We start from the raw sequence: 21,407 nt of genomic DNA on the forward strand, positions 1-21,407 counted from the left end.
TCTCCAAAAGAAATGTAGTTGGCAGATTCTGTTTTCAAACCAATGACTTGTTCTCTGCAAACTGTTTTGTATTTAAAATAGTCTTGGCTTTAACACGACAATTTAGCAAATGGACAAAGTAGTAAACTGTAGTATTGTGTTTTTAAACTTTCCTATAGTAAGTGTTAAAGTATACTGTACAACAGTTTATCATTTACTGCACTTAATACTATAGAACACTTAGTATATTATATTATAAACTTTTAAAACATTTCTGTTATTTAAAATGAAATTAAATATTGGTAAGTATTATTCGAAACACCTAAATTAAATGAAAGTTAAAATTGTTGCCTTGGTGAATTTTAGAATAAATTCAACTTTTGTAGCAGTATAATAAACAGCTAATACAATTACAACAGCAAATAACAAAATTGCTAAATGTGAATGAACATAAAATTACATTTAAAGAACATTCATGTAAACTATATGATATTCAATTACAAAAATATTAAGAAAATCTGGAACATAATAATAGTAATACACATAATAATAAATTGAAGCAATTAATAAATACAAATAAATAAAAAGCTTATTGAAAATATTAATATAACAATAATTAAACTGAAAAACAGTAAATTACAATTTACTCTAGGAAACCACTAGGCTATACTACCGTATTTTTTCATGTGGTTGAAGAAAAAGATTAATATTGTTCTCAGAAATAAATACTAAACTTCAGCATGTTCAATGAAGTTATAAAGAAAAGCAGTTGAACACCACACACACACACATGTTACTTTGCGACAGTATTGAAATCGCAGCTGCCGTCTAATGTTTCGCCGGGCATCATGGGAACCCTGGAGTGAGGCAAGACCTGGTTGTGTATCAGGCAGACAGGAGCTAAGCAGAAGGAGAATTTCATGACATTAAAAGTGTCCTCGTCCTGTGCCAGGGCTATAGTTGGCTCTTCATCCGCCCGCTGTTGGGCCAGCGTTCGTTTTGTATGGCCACATAATGGCTGAAATCTCCAGCCTGCTGTCGCTCCGCTGTTCCTTCACGACGTCGAGGTCAGTGGAGCGTTAAGCGCCCGCCAGCCTGGAGCGGCGTGGGCCGTGAGCCAATGACGCGCTCAACCGTGATCTCCTCCTCAAAGCTGAGAATAAGAAACTAATGGATGTACTCGCGCCCAGCCCTCTCCTCCCTCTTCTTTCTCATTACCTCCTCTTCTCTTGCTTAATAAGTGCTGATGTTTGAATTTGACCCCGATCCTCCGGAGACCCTGATCTCAGTTGGCATTGATTCCAAGGACGGACGACGCAGCATATTTTTTCCACCAATATTGCCTTGTTCCCTCTGGTTTTGTTGACTCTGATCATTCTCCAGATCTTTCGTTCGAACGCACTCGGGTTGACCTCACACGTCTTTTGGCAGATCTGCATTGCAGACGTCTTTCTGCTAAAATGCCTTCATCTCACGCTCCCGCCCACATGTGAAACGGCTCTTTACAAGGGAATGCCTGGCCTGTCTGGAGACATTATCATCATTGGAAGCAGTGATGTGAAGTCAGTGTGGCTATATGAGTAAATCTATTCATTTATACCTCGCTAAATTTTAATCAAGTTTAACCCGTTTTAAATCAAACCATCACAATGTTCAATCTCAAGGAGATGGACCACTTCTAATAAACTGTGCATTGAATGAAAAAGTGCACTTCCCAAAATGATTTCGCATGCATTTTGCTGTATTTGAGCTAATGGCAAAGAAAATCATTATACAAATACATTATAAACTGTATATATGTATATAAAAGCATCTGCCAAATGCAGGTGTTTTTCAAATTCTGTAGATAAGAGCTGTACTTGTATTCCTATTGCCTACATGACAAACAGTGTAAACCTTACTAAATGAACAAAAATGGCTGAAAATGGTTTGCTAACTAAATATAATATTGTTGTAATATGGTTCAGTAATTGTTCAATTCAGCTTTCACTCCGCTCCGAAAAGTCAAAAGATCGCAACACAGAAAAGCAAACATCTCCATTTACAGTACCAGCATTACAGACACAGCCACGGACCATCTGTCGGTCTGGACGGGACACGGTGCCGAATGGTTCGAGATGCTCTCCGCTAGTTTACTGGCTTAAGACGTTCTCACTAACGCTGCCTTTTGAAGACACTAAAGAGAAAAGTACCACTACCACTGGTTACCGCACATTGTGTATTGGATACTGCCAAGTGGCTCGAATGGTGAAGCATAAGGTTGTTGGTTTAAAGCCAGGCAACACACATATAATACAGATGGATTAAGATAAAAGCATTTTCCAAATATAAAATGTATCTATGCGTACAGCTGAGGGTGTGCAATTATCATCTTAGAATTGGTGCATACTACAGTCTCAAACACCATGAAGTATGCAAGGGATGATCCGTTGTGTTGTGTGAAAAGATTCACCAGGTCTCCATCGCAGTCTGTGTTTACTTGCAGGACAGCTGGTGCTATTTCATTATTTCACAAAACATTTCTCGTGTTGTGTGTGTGCTATGGTCATGTGTGCATTTTGGTTTGTGTTATATCTGAAAAACCTGCACAAACACACACACACATGCACACACACATAGCATAATGCGTGTTTGTCCTGATGTCCAGAGTCCTGCCGTGCGTCTAAAAGCCAATTTAAAGGACATCTGTTGCTCTTGGCAGACATAACTGGCACGCTGTTGCAGAATACACACAGGACATTTGGACAGGGGATGCGTGGAACACACACCTGTAGAAACACACACACAAACCTGGGGACTGGGAATAACGTATCATTCCTATACTAAACCAGGCTCCAAAACAACACAGATTAAACTTTATCTTCTACTTTGTGACCATCCGGGAGAATAAGCTTTAGACAGCTAACAATCAAGAAAGCAAACTCTGAAATAAAATACTGTACCGCGTTGTTCACGTGTGGTTGCTAGGATACGCCATCCTGCAGGCCATCATGGAGAAGGCGGGGCAGAACGGTTGGCAGGTTAGCGCCATCTGCGTGGAGAACTTCAACGACGCGAGTTACCGAAGGCTGCTGGAAGACCTGGACCGTCGACAGGAGAAGAAGTTTGTCATTGACCTCGAGGCAGAACGACTCCAGAACGTTCTAGAGCAGGTGAGGATGAGGTCTGGAAAGATCTCCATCGCTAAGATGAAATGTTTCTGGTTTTTAAACTCTATAAAGTAGAAGGTTGCAGAAGGTTCATTTAAAAAAGTGGTGGCAAAAAAACATAGAGAAAGAAAAAACTGTTTGTCATTTGAGCCTTTTTGATGACAGTGGTTGCTAAAACTAAGGTACCATTTTCAAATAACAGTAGTGCGATGGGAGTTTGTCAAAAACTGATAGAAGATACATTTCTAGAAAAAAGTACATTTCTGATTTTTATGGCACATATTCAAAGACACACACACACAAACACACATCAGTCTGTGCTCAAGGATGACAGTAAGATGAATGATCAGTGCTTCTCCTTGTTTTTATTCCTGGTTTCTGTCGAGGTTTTTGTTTAGTCTCTGATGTGCAGAACTTCTCTACACGCTCCACCAGTCACTCACACTAACACGATGTACAGAGACAGACAGACATAGAGAGAGACAGAAAAAGAGAGGGAGAGAGAGAGAGAGAGAGACAGGTGCTGGCAAAACTGCTGTCAAACAGCCTGTAACAGATTCATCTCATGTCACACTGACCCAAGAAGATCTAAACTATACATTCACACACAAGACAAACCGAGGGTGCAAAAGTTCTCACAAAGTAAAACTTTTTTAAGAAACATAAATGCATAAATTTGCATTTCCTGAAGCAAATATCGGCTTAGGAAAGAACAGTGTGCAAGTCGAGACGGTGGATATGCGATGCACTAGCTAAGCGTGTCAAACGCTTCTGGACAGTAGTTTCAGTGTTTTAGATCTAGTGATGTTTAACACCAGAGCAGAATGAGCAGCCAAAGATCAGATCTTTAAAATCCTCCCTTTCTAATGTAGTTAGTCACATAGATCTGTTGCTTCATAAAAGATCTCTGGTCATCTGTCTGTATGTCTGATCTATGAACTCTGCCATCGGGAGGCGTGTTTGATTGTTGCACGGCCCGTCTGTTTCGTTGCATTCCTGCATTCCTCAGACGGACCTCTGAGATCCTCATACATCAGCCTGTCAAGCACACACACGCAGGGCAGCGGTCGGACGCGGTGGGGTACAACATTAACAGAATGTTCTCTTTACATGCCCTGCCAGTCTGGCCAGCAGGGGCCACACTCCTCGACCAGATGTGACACTGGCATCAGCAGAGACTGAAATGACCAGAATACATCTAGAAATGATGATTCAATGAACATTTCATTTTTTCAGCGGCTGTATATATATGGGTTTGTAAGGACAGTATATGATGTAGGGTATCTCTTTAAATTTCTCTCCCTCTCAGGTGGTGAGTGTGGGCAAACATGTGAAAGGATATCACTACATCATTGCTAATCTGGTGAGTGCTGGCATTTTTTTTTAGATTGAGTTGTGGAGGAAATGAAGCGATGTAGAGGACAATGTGTCCTCTAGCTGTAATTCTCAGTGATGGAGGTGCCGTGTGAAACAGGTGGAGCCCATTTCCGCCCATGAGATAAATCACTGTTAAGATATTTTTCTAAGGCATCAATGAGATTAAATGGAGAGCCAATTACAATTTTGGTCTCATCTGCATCCGAGAGAAAAAAGGGCAGAAATCTCGCAAATGTCTCTATTAGAGATTCAAAAATGAATATTTTTGAAGATCTCACTATGAACTCGAACATTTCTTATTAAATTATTGACGGTGCTCAAGGAAAACCTCACGGACCGACGATAGAGTGTTCTGGAGAAATAGCGGATCCATCTGGCACAGCACCTAGACAGACATCGCAGCATTTTCTCCTGGGAAAATTCTGCTTATGAGTTTGGAAGTCATTATTACAATGCGACTAGATGTATTGGGCGATTTCCAATATTTTTCTGTTTTTATTTACAGACAAAGCTTTATAAGCACTAATGCAACAAAACGAAGAGCCAAACACGAGCATTACATCAGAAATTATCGTTTAATATTACATCATCAGCCGTTTCTAATGTAGTTTATCACATAGATCTGTTGCTTCATAAACCTGCTGGCAAGCTTTATCAATATTTCTCATCAACAGACCACAAAATGTGAAGTCTTGTTCAATTTCTGAGCCTCTGTGCATGATGGACTGCCGAATCCTCATTCTGTTACTTGTCATTTTTCATCGCTTATTTTTGCTGGGTGATGACATTTGTTAGTGTCACCAGCGGGCGTATTAAATTTTTTTATAACTCTATCCGTCTCTCTCTTTAGTTTCATCAATCTCTGTTTTCTCAGCTCCATCTTTTGAACGAACGGCTCTTGCTCTCTGTCTCTGCAGGGTTTCAAGGATATTTCTCTAGAGAGGTTCATGCACGGTGGAGCCAATGTAACTGGTTTCCAGTTGGTGGATTTCAGCAAAGCAATGGTGATCAAATTAATGCAGCGCTGGAATAAACTGGACCAGAGGGAGTATCCCGGTTCTGAGAGCCCACCCAGGGTAAAAACAAAGACATTCATTCCAAAACACAATTTAACATCAATAAACCAACACGGGTACAAACACAAAGGAACAGATCCAGCCAAAAATATTATATTTTACGGTATGTTGGTTAATCTTTCCAACTATGCCGATTCAATCAAAGGTAAAAAATAATACACCTAATATGTATGATATGCGTCATTCTTTGCTTAATATTGTTTTTCGTCATAACATTTTGGGCAGTATTTCAATTATGCACATTTTTTTATTTTCCTTTATGAAAGTTATGCACCTTGAGGATTTTTTCTCGTCGATCTCTAATGATTTATTCATATCATAACAATTGAAATTTGGGGGGAAACAATGCCCAAAAAATCATAAAGGTCCAACTTCATTTCATTCATTTAAAAAAATATCAATTCTGTACAAACTGTATAAACAGTATAATCTGTAAATATCGACTCTTATAATATTGAAGCTTCTGTGTTCAGGCAGTGTGTGCATCTGAATCAAAGGCTGGGTGGTTCAATCAGACTCTTATTCAGAATCCCTTTAGACGCATGCGGAAGAATTCCGGTCACGGAAGTTTAGCCAATCAGACTGTGACAGGACACGTCCTTCCTCAAGCTTTAGCCAATAAGATTTAACAAGCAGACGCACTGCTTATATTTTAGCCAATTAAAGCGTGACAGACCACAGCAGTAGCCGCATGTTAAACTCTCAACCGCGACCAACACTGTAGAATTGAGTCCGGGTTTAAATGCTTTTCTGGAACGCGATCATTAAATGTCCCCTACCGTTGAGAAGTGAATGTGTTTGTTAAAATTCTGTGTATTGCAGGACGAGTCACTTATCATTGTTCTTATAATGCAAATCTACTGTGGATTATAACCTCATGACAAAGCCCCATATCCGACATTACTCCAGTGTACGTAAGGAAACAGTGTGCTACCTCATCTTTAAGTAATCATTCTAATGTGCTCACTTTATACCTTTTTATTCTCTTTGCGCGGCTCAAAACGGTCATGCTACTTAATGAAGTGTGAAAGTTGCAATTCTGTATTTCAGCGCTTGCATTTCATTAGCAGTTACAAAAGTGGTCAAACAGATACAGTTTTTACTCATATTGAGAGAGCCTTTGCGAGATAAATGTGCGCTATTTATATACATTTACATTTGGCAGCGACTTACATTGCATTATCCTATACATTGAAACATAGTGCAATCCCCTCGAACACACAACATTGCGCAGTGCTCTTACCATTGAGCTACAGGAAAGCTATATAAATATAATGCAAATGATATATTTAAGTGCATTAGTAGAACAGGAAATAATAGAACAGAACAGAATAGAATACTTAATAAAATGTAAACACTTCCGATTTCTGTTTTTTTTTGTCAAAGTCTCACATATACAATTATATCTTAAAACATGTTTACTTATATATCCTAAACATATTTGTTTAGCATTTTAATTCTGTTATAAATGCTCTTTTGGTTGTATTTTGTTCAAATGCTGTATAATAGCCAGCCAAGTTCCAAACAAACGTTTTGCACGCTGCTTATGCGCGCCGGGCGTCTATAGTAGTGTTAACAGACTTCTTCAGGTAAAGCGCATAGAAAAGATTTTGCCGCTTCAGCCCCTAGAGCACGCGGTTTTGCTTTGCTGACGCAGCTCGTCTTTCTCTATGTCTATCTGTGCAGCTACGGGCAGAAAATAGAAGCACATTCAACCGACCGCACAAAACTGTGGCAGACTGCCTGGGCATATGAAAATGGATGTACTTTGTCTGTAAATATTTGCGTAGTTTGTTGCCAGGACGGACATTTGTGCTGCATGATTAACTAAAAGTTACTTGAAGTATTATTTCATAAACAGAAAATATAAGAGCGGCTTTTAGCAGTTTGTTGTATAAATATGCAGCACTGTAACAGTTAAGACAGTAATCGCAAGTATGAGGAATGAATATGATGATTCGCATATGAAGAGTTGATTTGCAAAAAATAACTTGCATACAATGTTCAAAAACAATGTTTTTGTTGTGCATTCAAATTAATATCAATGAAACTGCAGTTGGGTTATTTTGTTTAACTAAAAAATATAAAATACAGCAAACTAACACACATTTTTTAACTGAGTTTAAAACAGGTTTTCCCAAATAATCTCTTCACATTGAGTTGATTTGTTATTAAAATGTATTTAAAGATGTTATAAAAGTTTTATAATAACAATTGTACCGGACCTTTGACGTTGACAATAATTCGGATTCGGTCCTTTGAATGTAAACTTTGAGAACCCCTGCTGTATAGTGTTACAAAAACGAAACAGCAAGCATTGAATCATCATTTCTTACGTTTTCCGAAGTGATTCTTAAAAGGCAACCAGTTGCATTTACTAGTTCTTTTTTTGTTTATTAAAGTTACACTTACTTCAAAAACTAAGTAAATCCTACTAATTGTTTTTACTGTGTTTGTGGAGTGGTCTGGGATGCGTTTCCCAAAAGCATAGTTAGCCAACTATGGTCGCAAGCTCCGTCGTTCCAGAAGATTTCCACGTAACAAGTGTTTCCCGAAAACCATCGTTCCAACGATCAATCGCAGCATCGCAGAGTTGCGTTGTTTGAACTACAGGTGGTCCTTTTTATCGTGACATGTAGACTTACACGCATCATGCTTTTGAGCAAAGTAAGCAAGCGACGTGCAGTGCATTCTACATCCAACATTCTAAATATACAAATTCTATTTGACAGCTTTTGGTTTGTCAAGAAAATAGAAGCGTTGTTTTTTTAAAGTGCGCATGCGCCTGAACCAAACTGATTACTTAGAAGACAGTATCACTCCACGAACTATGTAATGTTGTTGATGTCTGTTCAAACGACAGATGTGCGACAAAGTTGTGTTTTTCAGGAAACAATCGTGAGTAGCGAGTTAGTTTCTCAAACGATGCAACGTACTATGGTGGTTAACCAGCGAGTTATGTCGTTGTTCGGGAAACGCAGCCCTGGTTAGTGGCAAATAACATAACTATTTATATTTAAATAATTTATATTAATTTAAATATTTATAATGAATATATTGTATTGTATAATAATTGTATTGAATAAACAATTTGTTGAATTTGATTGTATATTAATTTGCTTAAATAAACAATTTGTTGAATGGGTCGTGTAACTTTGTTGCATTTAAGTTTACCCAAAATATTCTGATACTTTTATCTCGCTAGCAAATGTCATTTTATTAGTATTGCTTTTGCTTTGTAATCAAAATTCATCTGGACTCTGGAGAATAGAATCGAACAATTACGCAATTGTTAAACATATTGAAACACTTACGGACCTTATTCAACGAAACTCCATGAAAAAGAAGCTGCCTTGAATATAACATTCATTTTGTGCCGGTTTGTTCATTTATTCATGCTCGGATCTTGTTACTTGTTACTCTTGTTACGGCAGTAAGGAAACTGATTTTCTCATTCTGTCCTCGCCCTTCATCGATGGCGAGAAGCTTCTTCTCCACTTACATTGATTAGAGCTTCAATCCCGCAGTCTCTGTATAAATGATCCGGCTAACATGGCAGCGATCTTTATGGGTTCATTAGAGCACACTTTACAGACAGCACCCTCTCTCTTATTCGCAGTCAACCCACTTTAATGATTCTTGTGTATTTCTTCAATGTTAATTGGACGTTATTATGCCTCTGCTGGAATCATAGATCTTTATTTCTGCAGTTCAGATTCATTTATAACTCCGTCTGTCAGTGCGGATCCTGCCACGGCCACTCACACTTATTATGTATTATTTGTCTGAATCTACTCGCGCAAATAATCATGATTTTTTATTAGTTTATGCAAATAACAACCGACCACAATCCATTTTTATCATTGGTGTGGTTGAAGGTTTTTTTTATAGCCTGTGGTAGATCATAAAGAGAGAAAATATGAAAACCACGCACTGTATTTCACAGCATTCTCTTGCTGCATTCTGTACAGATTTACAGCTGAACAGCTTTTGCAGTAAGAAGCTTTACGTGTTTTCTGTGGAGTTTCTATTGGCCGCGCCATCACAGATGTCCCTGAGAGATATCCTACTCCTTTCTTTAGTCATTTAAAAACGACATAATCTACCATTTTAAATAAAAGAGTAAAACTGCATCCTCAACATAGATGTGAATCCTTCGTGGATACATACCGAAACATTTTATATAATAAAATCACTCATGGTGGCATTTATACGTGACATAAACAGTGCATCATAATGCAACTCGAATAACAAAACAGCATTTTGTTTTCAGTACACGTCCTCTCTGACATATGACGGTGTGCTGGTGATGGCCGAGGCATTTCGAAATCTACGCAGACAGAAGATCGACATCTCCCGCAGAGGCAACGCTGGAGATTGTCTGGCAAACCCAGCTGCTCCTTGGAATCAAGGCATTGACATGGAACGTACTCTGAAACAGGTGAGAGTGGGCGGGGCTTAATAAGACAGGTGGGATGCGAACGCAGAGTGAATGGGTGGGACTTTGTTGCAAAGATGAAAGTGGGCAGGAGTGGACCACAGGTGAGAGTGGACAGGACACTTACACAAGAGGGGGCGGGACACATTAAAACAGGTGAGAATAGGCGGGACACTGAGACAGAGAGAGTGGGCGGGACTTTCTTACTCAGGTGAGAGCCGGCAGGGCATCATGCAGTCAAATCATGCCGAACAACATTCGAAAAGTAAGCCTTCATATACTCAGAAAATAAGTTACGCGGGATGCTTTCTTAATGTGACACATGCGGAATCTGCTGAAATCTATGTTTGTGTTTGTGAAGGTAAGAATCCAGGGTCTCACCGGGAATATCCAGTTTGACCATTATGGACGCAGAGTCAACTACACCATGGACGTCTTTGAGCTGAAGAGCAACGGCCCACGCAAGGTCAGACGCACGCTCACATTTATACACACGCAAACTGTAACTTTACCCTAAAATCCACACAAACACACAACCCGAGACTGCGTCTATGTTTATACTGTCTATGTGCTGTTCTCTACAGATCGGTTACTGGAATGACCTGGATAAATTGGTCCTGGTTCAAAACGAACTCTCCATGGGAAACGACTCCGCTATGGAGAACCGAACCGTTATCGTCACCACTATAATGGTAATGCACTAACACGCGGAACCTTACAACTATAACACAATCTAGAGGAAAGAAGCTTTGATCCGTCAGTCAGATGTACATCCTTTGCTTTTGATGTCTTTTTGGTGAGAGAGACAAGGGAGCCAGTTAGAGAGAGAAAGAAAGGGAGAGAGATCAGTTTAGGCCTTTGTCAAATGTATTTAAATGGTATCTTAAAAAATACATGGGTAAACCATATTTAGTGGTGCATTGCTAAGACAAACACAACTATAATATACCTTAGCAGGCTCCTCCTCTCTCTCTCTCTCTCTCTCTCTCTCTCTCTCTCTCTCTCCCTTCTCCATCTCTCTCTTTCTCTGCCGTGCGCTTTTTAAGGCGATGGAGAATTTTACATCTGCAGGATCATCAAGGTTTCCGTCACTGCTGAAGAATCCGCTGTTGAGACACTGAGGGCGAGACGGCCGTGAGACATCAGAGAGTCTAACCCTTCTCTCCCATGATTCAGCGGTTCTCAGACTCCTGCATCTGGGACTGCGGCATTAAGCGTTCAGTAACATTCCTCACACGTACCTCGGGTGCAATGCCATGTGTATAAAACGCTGCTTCATGGGTATTTTGTTTTGTCTCTTTGTGATTGCTTGTCCTTGCTTTTACCAATCACACCACCACCACTACCACCACTGGCATGTTAAGCTGGCGCTTTTCTCAAAGTTTTAAAAGCTCTGTTTCATATCAAAATCCAATTGCTCTCATGGTCTTAAACAACTTTTCTGCTGATGTAGTCAAGGCCACGCGGTCGAGGACAAATGATCCACAGTCTAATTAGACCCTGGAGGGATTGACATCATATCTGCTGAATGCATAACATTTCACTCGGATAAACTCACGCATTCTTTGTTTTACATTAACACCAGTTAAAGCGTGTTAAAACTCTTTTCCGACTTGTAAACGAAGCTTATTCTTAAAAATGTTGAATGCTCTCTCATTTCTAAGTCACTTTGGAAAAAGCATATCCGAAGGCAACGAATACGTGTAAACCTAAAATATGTGATCAATTCAAACGCGTGACATGAAAAGCAGACAAACCCTCGCTACTGATTTCCCCGATTTGAATGTTCGAGACGCGAGCACATTTCTTTTTCTCAGAATACATTTGTAACGCGGTCACATTACAGGCGAAGCATTCGTGGGTCGCCCTGGAGCATCTCTGTACCTAACACAGCATACAGAGGAACAGCTAGTGTACGTTGTCACGGCGACAGGATTCTGAAACGGTTTTTCACGCCCAAGCACAGCAAGTCACAACCTTAAAATGACTGGAGTCTGAAAAACACCTCTGGACTCCGCTCGTACACTTTCATCCTCAGACACACACACGCAGTGGATATATGTGGCACTGTGTGTGTTTGTATAGGGTAAACGTCTGACTGAAAGATAATGACAGATGATTAAAAAGCTCTTAAACCATTAACTTCTGGTGCTCTCCGAGACGAAACCGCTTAATTCAGTTACACTGACGTGTTAAAGTCATTACACACTTCCTTAAAATCAACATGACATTACAGCTTACATTGTCTTATTGCATATCCCTGATGCTATCATGAAGGATTTATCCAGCGTTGGGTGTAGCTAGTTACTAAGTAATTAGTTACTGTAATTGAATTACTTTTCCTTTGAAAAAGTAAAGTAATCGTTTGTTCTGTAATTGAATTACAGTTTCTTCTGATGTAATTAAACTAAATACTTTGTGTAATATATGTGTGTGCAATAGTGGAATTGTTTGTACTGTAATCTAATTACACTATTGATTACGTAACTAGTAAAGAGTAATTACTTACTTTTTCTTAGTAAATTGCCCTAAAACAACTTTCATTGTCAGCAAAATCTGTCTTTGAAAAAGAACGTATTGGGATATGTGAAGACGCTTTCGAGAGTGAACTTGATCTTCGGGCCCCCGCTCTGAAATCCTCTACAGATATGTGTTAAGTTAAACCCACTTTTACCACCCATTGGATAAAATCAAGCCACGCCCTACGTTTTTTAAAATCACATGAATATCCCGTTTCATTTAGGGTTGGGTGGGCTGCTTATGTTGATGTTGCCTTTTAACAAAACCATACACAATGTGTTCAGGGACAAACAGGGCGATTATTTCTATATATAGACGCATTAATTAATCCAATGAGAGTCCTCAAATCGATCAAGCGTAAGAATGACAGATGCAAAATCACAATGCACAAGAAACACATCCAGATGTGTGTGTGTGTGTGTGTGTGTGTGTGTGTGTTTGGATATATACTCAAAGTTTGATGGATGTGACACAAGGGCTCCAGGCCGGGCCGAGTGAGAAAGAAAAGATGAAGAGAGACAGACAGTGAGACGGCTGAGTAAGTGATAGCCGTAATTAGGGTAACAGCAGAGTGAGGGGACGTGAGACGTGTTGTTCATTCCACATAACGTTCATTAACTCCACGCCTGCAGATAGCAGTCTATTTATCTACACTCAAACCAACGAGAGCACAAACCATCAGCTCATATGGGAATACACCACACTCATTCTGACATTCACATTCATTTACTCATGTTCTGGTCCATCCGCTTATGGATCGTCTGCTCATCCTGATGTATTTTTGCACCTGGAGAGTGATGCCAGCACCCTCCCATCCTCTTTACAAGTGCAGAGATCATTTCTGTGAAATTATACAGATGAGGAGTCAGTCCATTTCACTGCTTACACAGCTTCACAAACCCCATCATTAAAGTCATATTCCCTGTTATTTTCCATTTTATGGAACAGACTAAACATCCTGGCATCATTTATTCAAACCTGTATCGCAGACATAAAAGTACACAATTACTAAACATACGACTAACCACTGCTGGCACTGCATTTTCATTTTTGGTTATACAGTATACAACACTAGACTAGAGATTTCTTTAGACGACTAGAAGTTGTTCATTTAGGCCATTAGTTGACTATTGGCACGTTAAGTAACGTTCATTTAAATATTTTAATAAACATGGGGGATGGGGACAACAGATGATGGTTTAAGCTTCATGTATGTAAAATATATTTAATGTGACTTTGCTAACATTGTTCTAAATTACAGAGCTATACAAAACCATAATAACGAGCCTTTACAATTTCAATTCAGTGCTCAAGCGCACGCATAATGCAATCCGACGTGACCCCGCCAAAAATTATGATTATGTCTAAAAATAATATTTCTCAAGTGAAAATCGAAAAAAGTTAATATCATTTTCAGGCAAACGAACCAAAACCGCAAACTTAAATATTTGTGCAAAAATAAAAAGGGCTACGGACACATATCGAAACCTTTTTTTCTCCGGAACAGACCGCAAAAATAAACAGACAATAGTGTGAGAAAACGCCTATAACGTGAGTAATTTTCTTCAAAATTCTATTGTAGCAATATTTTAAACGTAGAACGCAAAGTAAAGTGTAAACACACTAATAAATAAAAATACAGCAGATTGAAGCACTTAAAAGAAAACATATAAGCGAGATAACCAAGCAGACGGCTTTGTAACCGAACGAACGCTCCGAGGTCAGAACGTAAAAAATAGGATTAAATAAATATTGCCTGCTGAATCTTAATGAATTAAGCCACGTTTAGCTTTTTGGACTCTCGCAGGAACCCAAGTTTGTCTGAAAAACTGAGCTCTTCGTCCCGCGCACAATGAAGCAGACCCGGCTCTGGTTGGAAGCGAACACGTGGCGGAGGGATGCAGCGCATGTGCTCAACAGTTCTGGATTATGGATTAGAACCGATTGCATATTCCTCATTTTTAGCCACCGTGTTACCCTTACACCCTTGGACAGATGAACATTTAAACATGCTCAAAATAGCATTCTTTTATCCGAGAGCGAACGACTAACGTCTACACTTTTAAAATGATTAGCAGACCATCCACTAGTAATCTTTTTCCGAATAAGTGTCTTCTAGTCGAATAACGAATTCGCATGGAAATGCCCTAGTAGATAAACGCTTATTCCTTTATGCAGTGCATTTTTTTAAAGAAATAAAAAAACATTTGCTTTAGAATGAAGTGCTATGTTATCTGCTGTAATATTTTATTTCCATTGCAATCTTCTAAAAAACGAAATCAATGTATAATAAAGTTAAAATAATAAGCATGTTATGTATGTACTGTATACGTCTTGCCCTTGATTTTCACTTTTCGTAAAACATATTTGCTTTTTGTTTGCCTGTTTTATGTCTAAATTATTGCTGCTTAAATCGAGTCAATGTAAGTGATTTCTCTTTCAAACATTTTATTTTAGTTTTGAACTGATGGTTATGATTTGTTCTCATTGTACGGTCTCCTTAAATAATGACATTATGATTGAATCTTTATGGGAACACATTATCAACAGACCTGATTGATTTTCATGAATAAATAGACGTGTTCTATGTAAATCCATGTTTTGCCTCTCTCAGACAGTGTGACAAATGTTTTCTGCTTATCTGTATAATTCATAACCACAAACATGATTACGCTGGGTTGGAAAACTTTCAAATAAATGTTTTGGTTTTTATTTTATGATAATTTGTCAGTCATTATTTGTAATTGCACGCAGCTGTAATTACTGTACTGGTTTTAATGAGCGTGATATGAGTGTCGCACACGAGTGCACTAGGGAGTGCACTACATTTAAATGATTGCCACAGAACTACAGAAACACATCATTCGTCTGAACATGCTAAAAGCTTCACGTGTGTCTTTGCTTTTTTTAGCTCTTTAGATCCTAGAATCTTTAAAGAGCCAAGAGACCAAACACAGATTTGAGGAACATCAAGAACTATAACAATCCAGGACCCCCCCATACAACCAAAAACTATACAGAGGAGCTCCACAAATCTACTAACATGCCTTTAGTAGTTTTAGCAGTGTATTAATATCATTACGGCTAGTGCAATATAATACAGTTTTCAGGTCAGTTTGAACATCACTGCCCACCCACTGGTTGTGTATGTGTGTTTAGGAAGGACCGTACGTGATGTTGAAGAAGAACTGGGAGATGTTTGAAGGCAATGAGCAATTCGAAGGCTACTGCGTGGATCTGGCATCCGAGATCGCCAAGCACATCGGCATCAAGTACAAGATCTCCATCGTACCGGATGGAAAGTACGGAGCGAGGGATCCAGAGACAAAGATCTGGAACGGGATGGTTGGGGAGCTGGTGTACGGGGTGAGAAGCAGATACATGCATACGCAACACACTCTTATTTACTTTCATGTTGCACACGCGATTTGATTGTATTTGTCATGACGAATGTTGGGTACTAAAGATATGAAAATACACATATTTGTTACGTTTTATCACAGATTTTGATGTAGTGTTTGGTTTAAGCACAGTTTCCCGTCTGAAAGCTAACTTGTGTAACACAAGTCAAATCTTTATTGATTTGACATGAGACCTGAGATTTACAGTATAGAATAAATATCATATATGAAGAATAAATGTCTCTTATATCAGCCCCCAAAAATCTATTATTTTATCTTATTAATAAGAAAATAATCTTATTATTAATTTATCATAATTACCATTTAGTAGTTTTGACATTATGGCTTAATTGTAAATAAAAGTCAATGTTGCAATACAGTGATAAAAACATCCTTATTTGTTTATAATATTTTATCATAAGAATAAAGTTAATGCTAGTCATGATTTTATTGTGGTAAAATATGACCTGCTGTGAAACAGCAGCATGCAGAAGCTGATTTACAGCAAACTGTTTGTGGACCACTATTTTCTTATTTAGTTTATATTGACTTTTAAATTTGCATCTTATTTTCCACTAATAACACTAGATACCGGCTAAAAAATAAACACGAAAATTAGGAAGCCCAGAAATAGATTGTTTCAGCCTTCTCCTGAATAATGTTTATCTTCAGCCTAATTCAGAAATATCTGCTGTTTGACCAGAACCGAAGGTTTATTTAGTTCAGCGTTGTGTAGCGGCCTCTTCTGTCAATTGGGTTTGGGTTCACTAGGGTTCTTTAAAATTCTTTATTACGCAGCCAGAAGTATTAACGCCATTATTCAGCGTGCAAGTGCATAAAATCAGTCACTTGTTCGTGCCCATCCGGCACCTGCTGAGTCTCCAGTGGAGAAAGGCAAACGCTCCTACTGACTAGTGTTAATGAGCTCAGAGAGAGAGAGAGAAAGAGAGAGAGAGAGAGACTTCAGATGTCTCTGCCCCATTAAACACTCTCATCCACAAACCTGCTCTCCAACCATACAAACACACACACAATACACACAATTCACACACTCATCTGCTCATAAACACCCAATAAATACAAAGTGATCTGCTCAGACACATCACAAACACACACTACATGCACTCATCGACTCATAAACACTCAATTCACAATTTCATCCACAAACCAGCTATCCAAAAATAGACACACACACAGCCCCTGATACACACAGTCATCCACTTATACACACACTGCTCTCACACCGATACGCTGATATACACCCTGAAAGGCAGAAGTAAAGAGGTAATTAAAAATCTACAAAGCACAAGAGATATTAACTGTATAACCTTTTTAAAACTCTCCCACCATTAGCTTCCAGGTTGTTAGGAGATGGTATATGCTTCTGTTGATTTAAAAAATGTACCATTTAATTGCTCAATCACCCAGTGCGTTACATCTAGGGGCGGTTCTAGGGTGAGTGGATACCCGGGGAACCCAGAGACGTCCAATATGGTTTTCGAAATACACATTTTGCGTCTAAAATCGCATGGAAAACACGAGCCGCCCACTTGCTCTGCCATTGCTAAGCAACCAAGAGCCGTGCCCGCCGAAAAGATGAGAATGGACTTTCAGCACCTCAACCCCTGGAAAAATGAGCCTGTCCCACCACATGCATGTGCGGCCGTGTTGCTCTCTATTTTCTATCTACATTTAAAATAAGGAACTTGCCAGAAATGTAAACGGGCCCTAAGCGTACTAAACCCCGCCCCTAGTTACCCACAATACTGAGTACAAATACACCAATCACAGACAACAATAATACCAGGGGAACCAGATCAGCACTCAAGATTGTTATTCTATAAAAGCTGATGAAATCACTGATGAACTTATTTGGCTTAGCATTAAGGATATTTAAAAACTAGCGTGATACTAAACATCCAGGAAACTCACATTTAGACCTATAGGTATAGGATACAGCAAGCATTTAAAACTTACACTCTCACCAAACTGGATCAAGGATTCTTATGACATCATTCTCATCCAATTCTGTCTGCCCAATCAAAAGCTCGCTAGAATGTTGAGAATCTAGCGTCCGCACCGCTGTTGGCTAAGGAGCCACTCATTATGCTCCGGAGGAAATTACATCAATGCATCAAACAAAGCTGCAGATCTCAAGGCACCTCAGTGGGTCTTTAATGAATAGGAACTCTAATAGCCAGAAGAGTGGACGGTCATTATTTAGTTTTAAACACACCAGCCGGACCAGAGAGTCTCGCTGCTTTACTCATGCCACACACACCTGAACAGCGTCGAGTCATTTTTCACCGACAGCCGAATGCAGAAATGAGTCTCCTAAAATGACAACCTCAGTTCCAGGTGTAAAATTGCAGAATAAGTTAATTATGAGCTATGGATTCCTCCAGGGGTTATGAGAAAAGTTGCAGTAGGAAATAAAAGCTACTCGCTGTCAGAACGCCGCATTGAACCATTTGTGTCTGGAGGCGCAGACTTACTGCACAGATTCCCAATCCCTGGCGGTACCAGCAGTCTACTATTGCTGCGGGCCTGTGATTAAATCCAGCACTGAAACATGTGATTCTACTCGTGTGGGTACCAGCAGGGCCAAAGATGCCCTACTTTCACCGTGACCTTTCGCTGTGTAAATATTGCCGTACACGAGTCCCCCGGATGCCCGAGAGCTTCCGTTCATTGATAAAAACGTCTCCATTCAGGAATTAACCTACAGACAAAATATTTAAAACTGAACACATAATTTCCCCTTGTTTATTGGTCGCTATATTAATAAAACAAGAACCGCGTACTTATTATCCACAGTAGCTTATTTTTGGGTACATTGTGATTACAAAATCAGCTTATTTTCACTCTACCTCTTGTGTAGCATACTGCAGGTCATGCATACCACGTTATATTAAAGTAGTACCCCTTAGTTTTAGAATACTTACAGTATAAATATTTTTCTCCCAACCTTTCCATATTGTTCCCTTTACCTACAAATATGTACATTATTGTTACAATATGTTACGCTGAAAATTCAGTTTAATTATGCGGGCCGTAATCTAAAGCGTTACCAATACAGTTTACCATGACGTGCATAAGCATAATGAAGCAATGGAATCTGTGTACTGTATTAAAAACAGCTTGCAACCTGTATTATACAACAGTGTATCATAAATCTTCCCTTATCATCTCTCCTAGAAAGCGGAAATCGCTGTGGCCCCTTTAACAATTACCCTGGTCCGGGAGGAGGTGATCGATTTCTCCAAGCCCTTTATGAGTCTGGGCATCTCTATTATGATCAAGAAACCGCAGAAGTCCAAACCGGGCGTCTTCTCCTTCCTGGACCCGCTGGCCTACGAGATCTGGATGTGCATCGTGTTCGCCTACATCGGCGTGAGCGTGGTGCTCTTCCTGGTCAGCCGCTTCAGCCCGTACGAGTGGCACACCGAGGAACCCGAGGAAGGGTCCGACGGTCCGCCAAGCGACCAGCCCCCCAACGAGTTCGGCATCTTCAACAGTCTCTGGTTCTCACTGGGCGCCTTCATGCAGCAGGGATGCGACTTCACACCACGGTAAGAAACGTGTGTTAAATGTCAGTCTGTTGCATATTGCACAAAAGCTAAAACACTTTTTGACTTCATGCAACTTGCAGCCAGTTTTTTATGTACGGTACTCTTTACTTTTCATTTTACTATAGTATTGTACGCTCGTGCCAGTCCATTATGGTGGTATACCGCTCACTCCAACAAAACCAACTCTTATTGGTCGTTTCGGAAAGCACCGAAGTCAAATGTGCATCTATGTGAACCCGACATCAATTAAGTCTCAGTACTGTTGACGGATAAGCGTGTACACGCTTCACCGAAACAGCTGCTTTACTGTGAATAATGTGTTTTCCAGTGCACGTCACGAGTTGTAGCAACACCTCTAATAGGTCTTTTGTGCTCTCGGGTAATGCACAGCCCAGCGACGCAAGTGTAACAGCTATTTTCTCTTCTGTGACAGGACTAAGGTGGAAACGGATCATTCCTGCGCTTTGTCCGCGGGCTCCTCCGTGAGCTCCGACACAAAATTGAAATTCCATTTGCGTCCGGTAAACCTGGCCTCGCAGTTCAGCTGCCTCCGAGACGAACATTAAACATTCACATTTGCAGCGGCGTGACAGAAAATTGCACTTTGTTTTTATAATATTTATAAGAATATAGCATTTTATTATTGATAGCAAGAGCCCGTGTCCAGGGAAAAGCCGGGCCACTGAGCTGCACAGAACAAGGCCACAAAAACGAAAAAAACAACAGTAGAGAGAGAAATGATCCCTGCGGACGCTGTTGCTTTTGGGTGTAGCTGTGAATCTATGAGCTCCTCCAGGATCACGCAGAGCAAAATGAAATGGCAGCGGTTCTATCACAACAGAAGATGTTTTCTCACCCGTTACTTATGAAACATTTAAGCTGTCCTCTCAAAGCTCTGTGTGGCTCGTGCCTGTATCGTAACGCAGGACTAAAGCTTCGGTTTGTCTTTTAATGCGAGAACACACACAGCCAGCTAGAAACGATCCAGAACACTTCAGTAAGCAGACAGCATCGCCCCGATGAACGCCCATAACAGCGGCCGACTGACCTACAGAAAATATACAGTCATTGTTTCCACTGTAAAACGATCAATGGGTAAACATGAACGAAGACTACTTTTATAAATATGAAAGAGTATTTCAAACATACAGCTGCAGAGAAAAATGCAGAGACCACTTCAGTTTTGCCTTTGTATTGTGGTGATTTCAGTCCAGTCAGTGTGTGTCGAATTGCAGCAAAAATAAACCTCAGGAGGGACATCAGTCCTCCAACATCACGTGAAAGCATATTCCATGTATTCATTTTTGAACTGATCCTGAAATACATGTCAAACATTAGTATTTGTTGGTAAACAATGAATGTGAACTTGGTTTTATTTGCATTCAAGATCTGCAAGGATTTTTAATGTTATTTTCCGGCTTCAATTTTTGCTAATAAATGCAAGTAAGAGACAATCATTTCTTTTTTGGGGGAAGCTTTTTACTTTTATCCATAGGACAGTGGAGGCAGACAGGAACATGAGGGTTTGAGACAGGGTGTGGAATCCGGACATGACCCGTTGAAACTAAAGACAATATTTTCATTTGGAATTTGGGACAGATTGTGGGACTAGTTCACAGAACTTTTTGAAAATTTGAATTTTACTTCAAGACATTCCTAGAAAAAAATGAACATCATTTGGGAGTTGTCTCTTGTTTCCTACTGCTGTATGTGCGTTTGTAAGGCTTTGCCCTTGTTGCCTGCGTGAGACACGTCAGGTAATTCAAGGTGTATATGCCTCAACTGTATGTTTTCACCCACAGACACACACAGAGTGATGAGCAGGTCATCTGTGAGTGCATTGCTGTGAGGTTAATGGCGTCAGAAGCATTTCCATCTTTAGAAACACTAGCGCT

The 21,407-nt window shown here is 39.7% G+C and overlaps 1 protein-coding gene across 3 annotated transcripts in view; it reads left to right on the top strand.

Annotated features, from left to right (window-relative positions):
- gria4a (glutamate receptor, ionotropic, AMPA 4a) overlaps window positions 1-21,407 on the top strand; it is a 57,205-nt gene that overhangs the window by 18,960 nt on the left and 16,838 nt on the right. For 2 of the 3 annotated variants that reach the window (XM_079480773.1, XM_079480774.1), the window contains exons 4-11: window positions 2,947-3,131; window positions 4,438-4,491; window positions 5,423-5,581; window positions 9,855-10,022; window positions 10,381-10,485; window positions 10,604-10,711; window positions 15,699-15,905; window positions 19,139-19,512. In XM_079480773.1, coding sequence (XP_079336899.1) covers window positions 2,947-3,131; window positions 4,438-4,491; window positions 5,423-5,581; window positions 9,855-10,022; window positions 10,381-10,485; window positions 10,604-10,711; window positions 15,699-15,905; window positions 19,139-19,512 — 1,360 coding nt within the window. Of the gene's footprint in view, window positions 1-2,946; window positions 3,132-4,437; window positions 4,492-5,422; window positions 5,582-9,854; window positions 10,023-10,380; window positions 10,486-10,603; window positions 10,712-11,065; window positions 12,447-15,698; window positions 15,906-19,138; window positions 19,513-21,407 lie in introns of those variants that run through there. The other variant, XM_079480775.1, reaches the window with a different exon arrangement.

Source organism: Barbatula barbatula, assembly GCF_947034865.1.
Source record: "Barbatula barbatula genome assembly, chromosome: 19".
Lineage (NCBI taxonomy): Eukaryota > Metazoa > Chordata > Actinopteri > Cypriniformes > Nemacheilidae > Barbatula > Barbatula barbatula.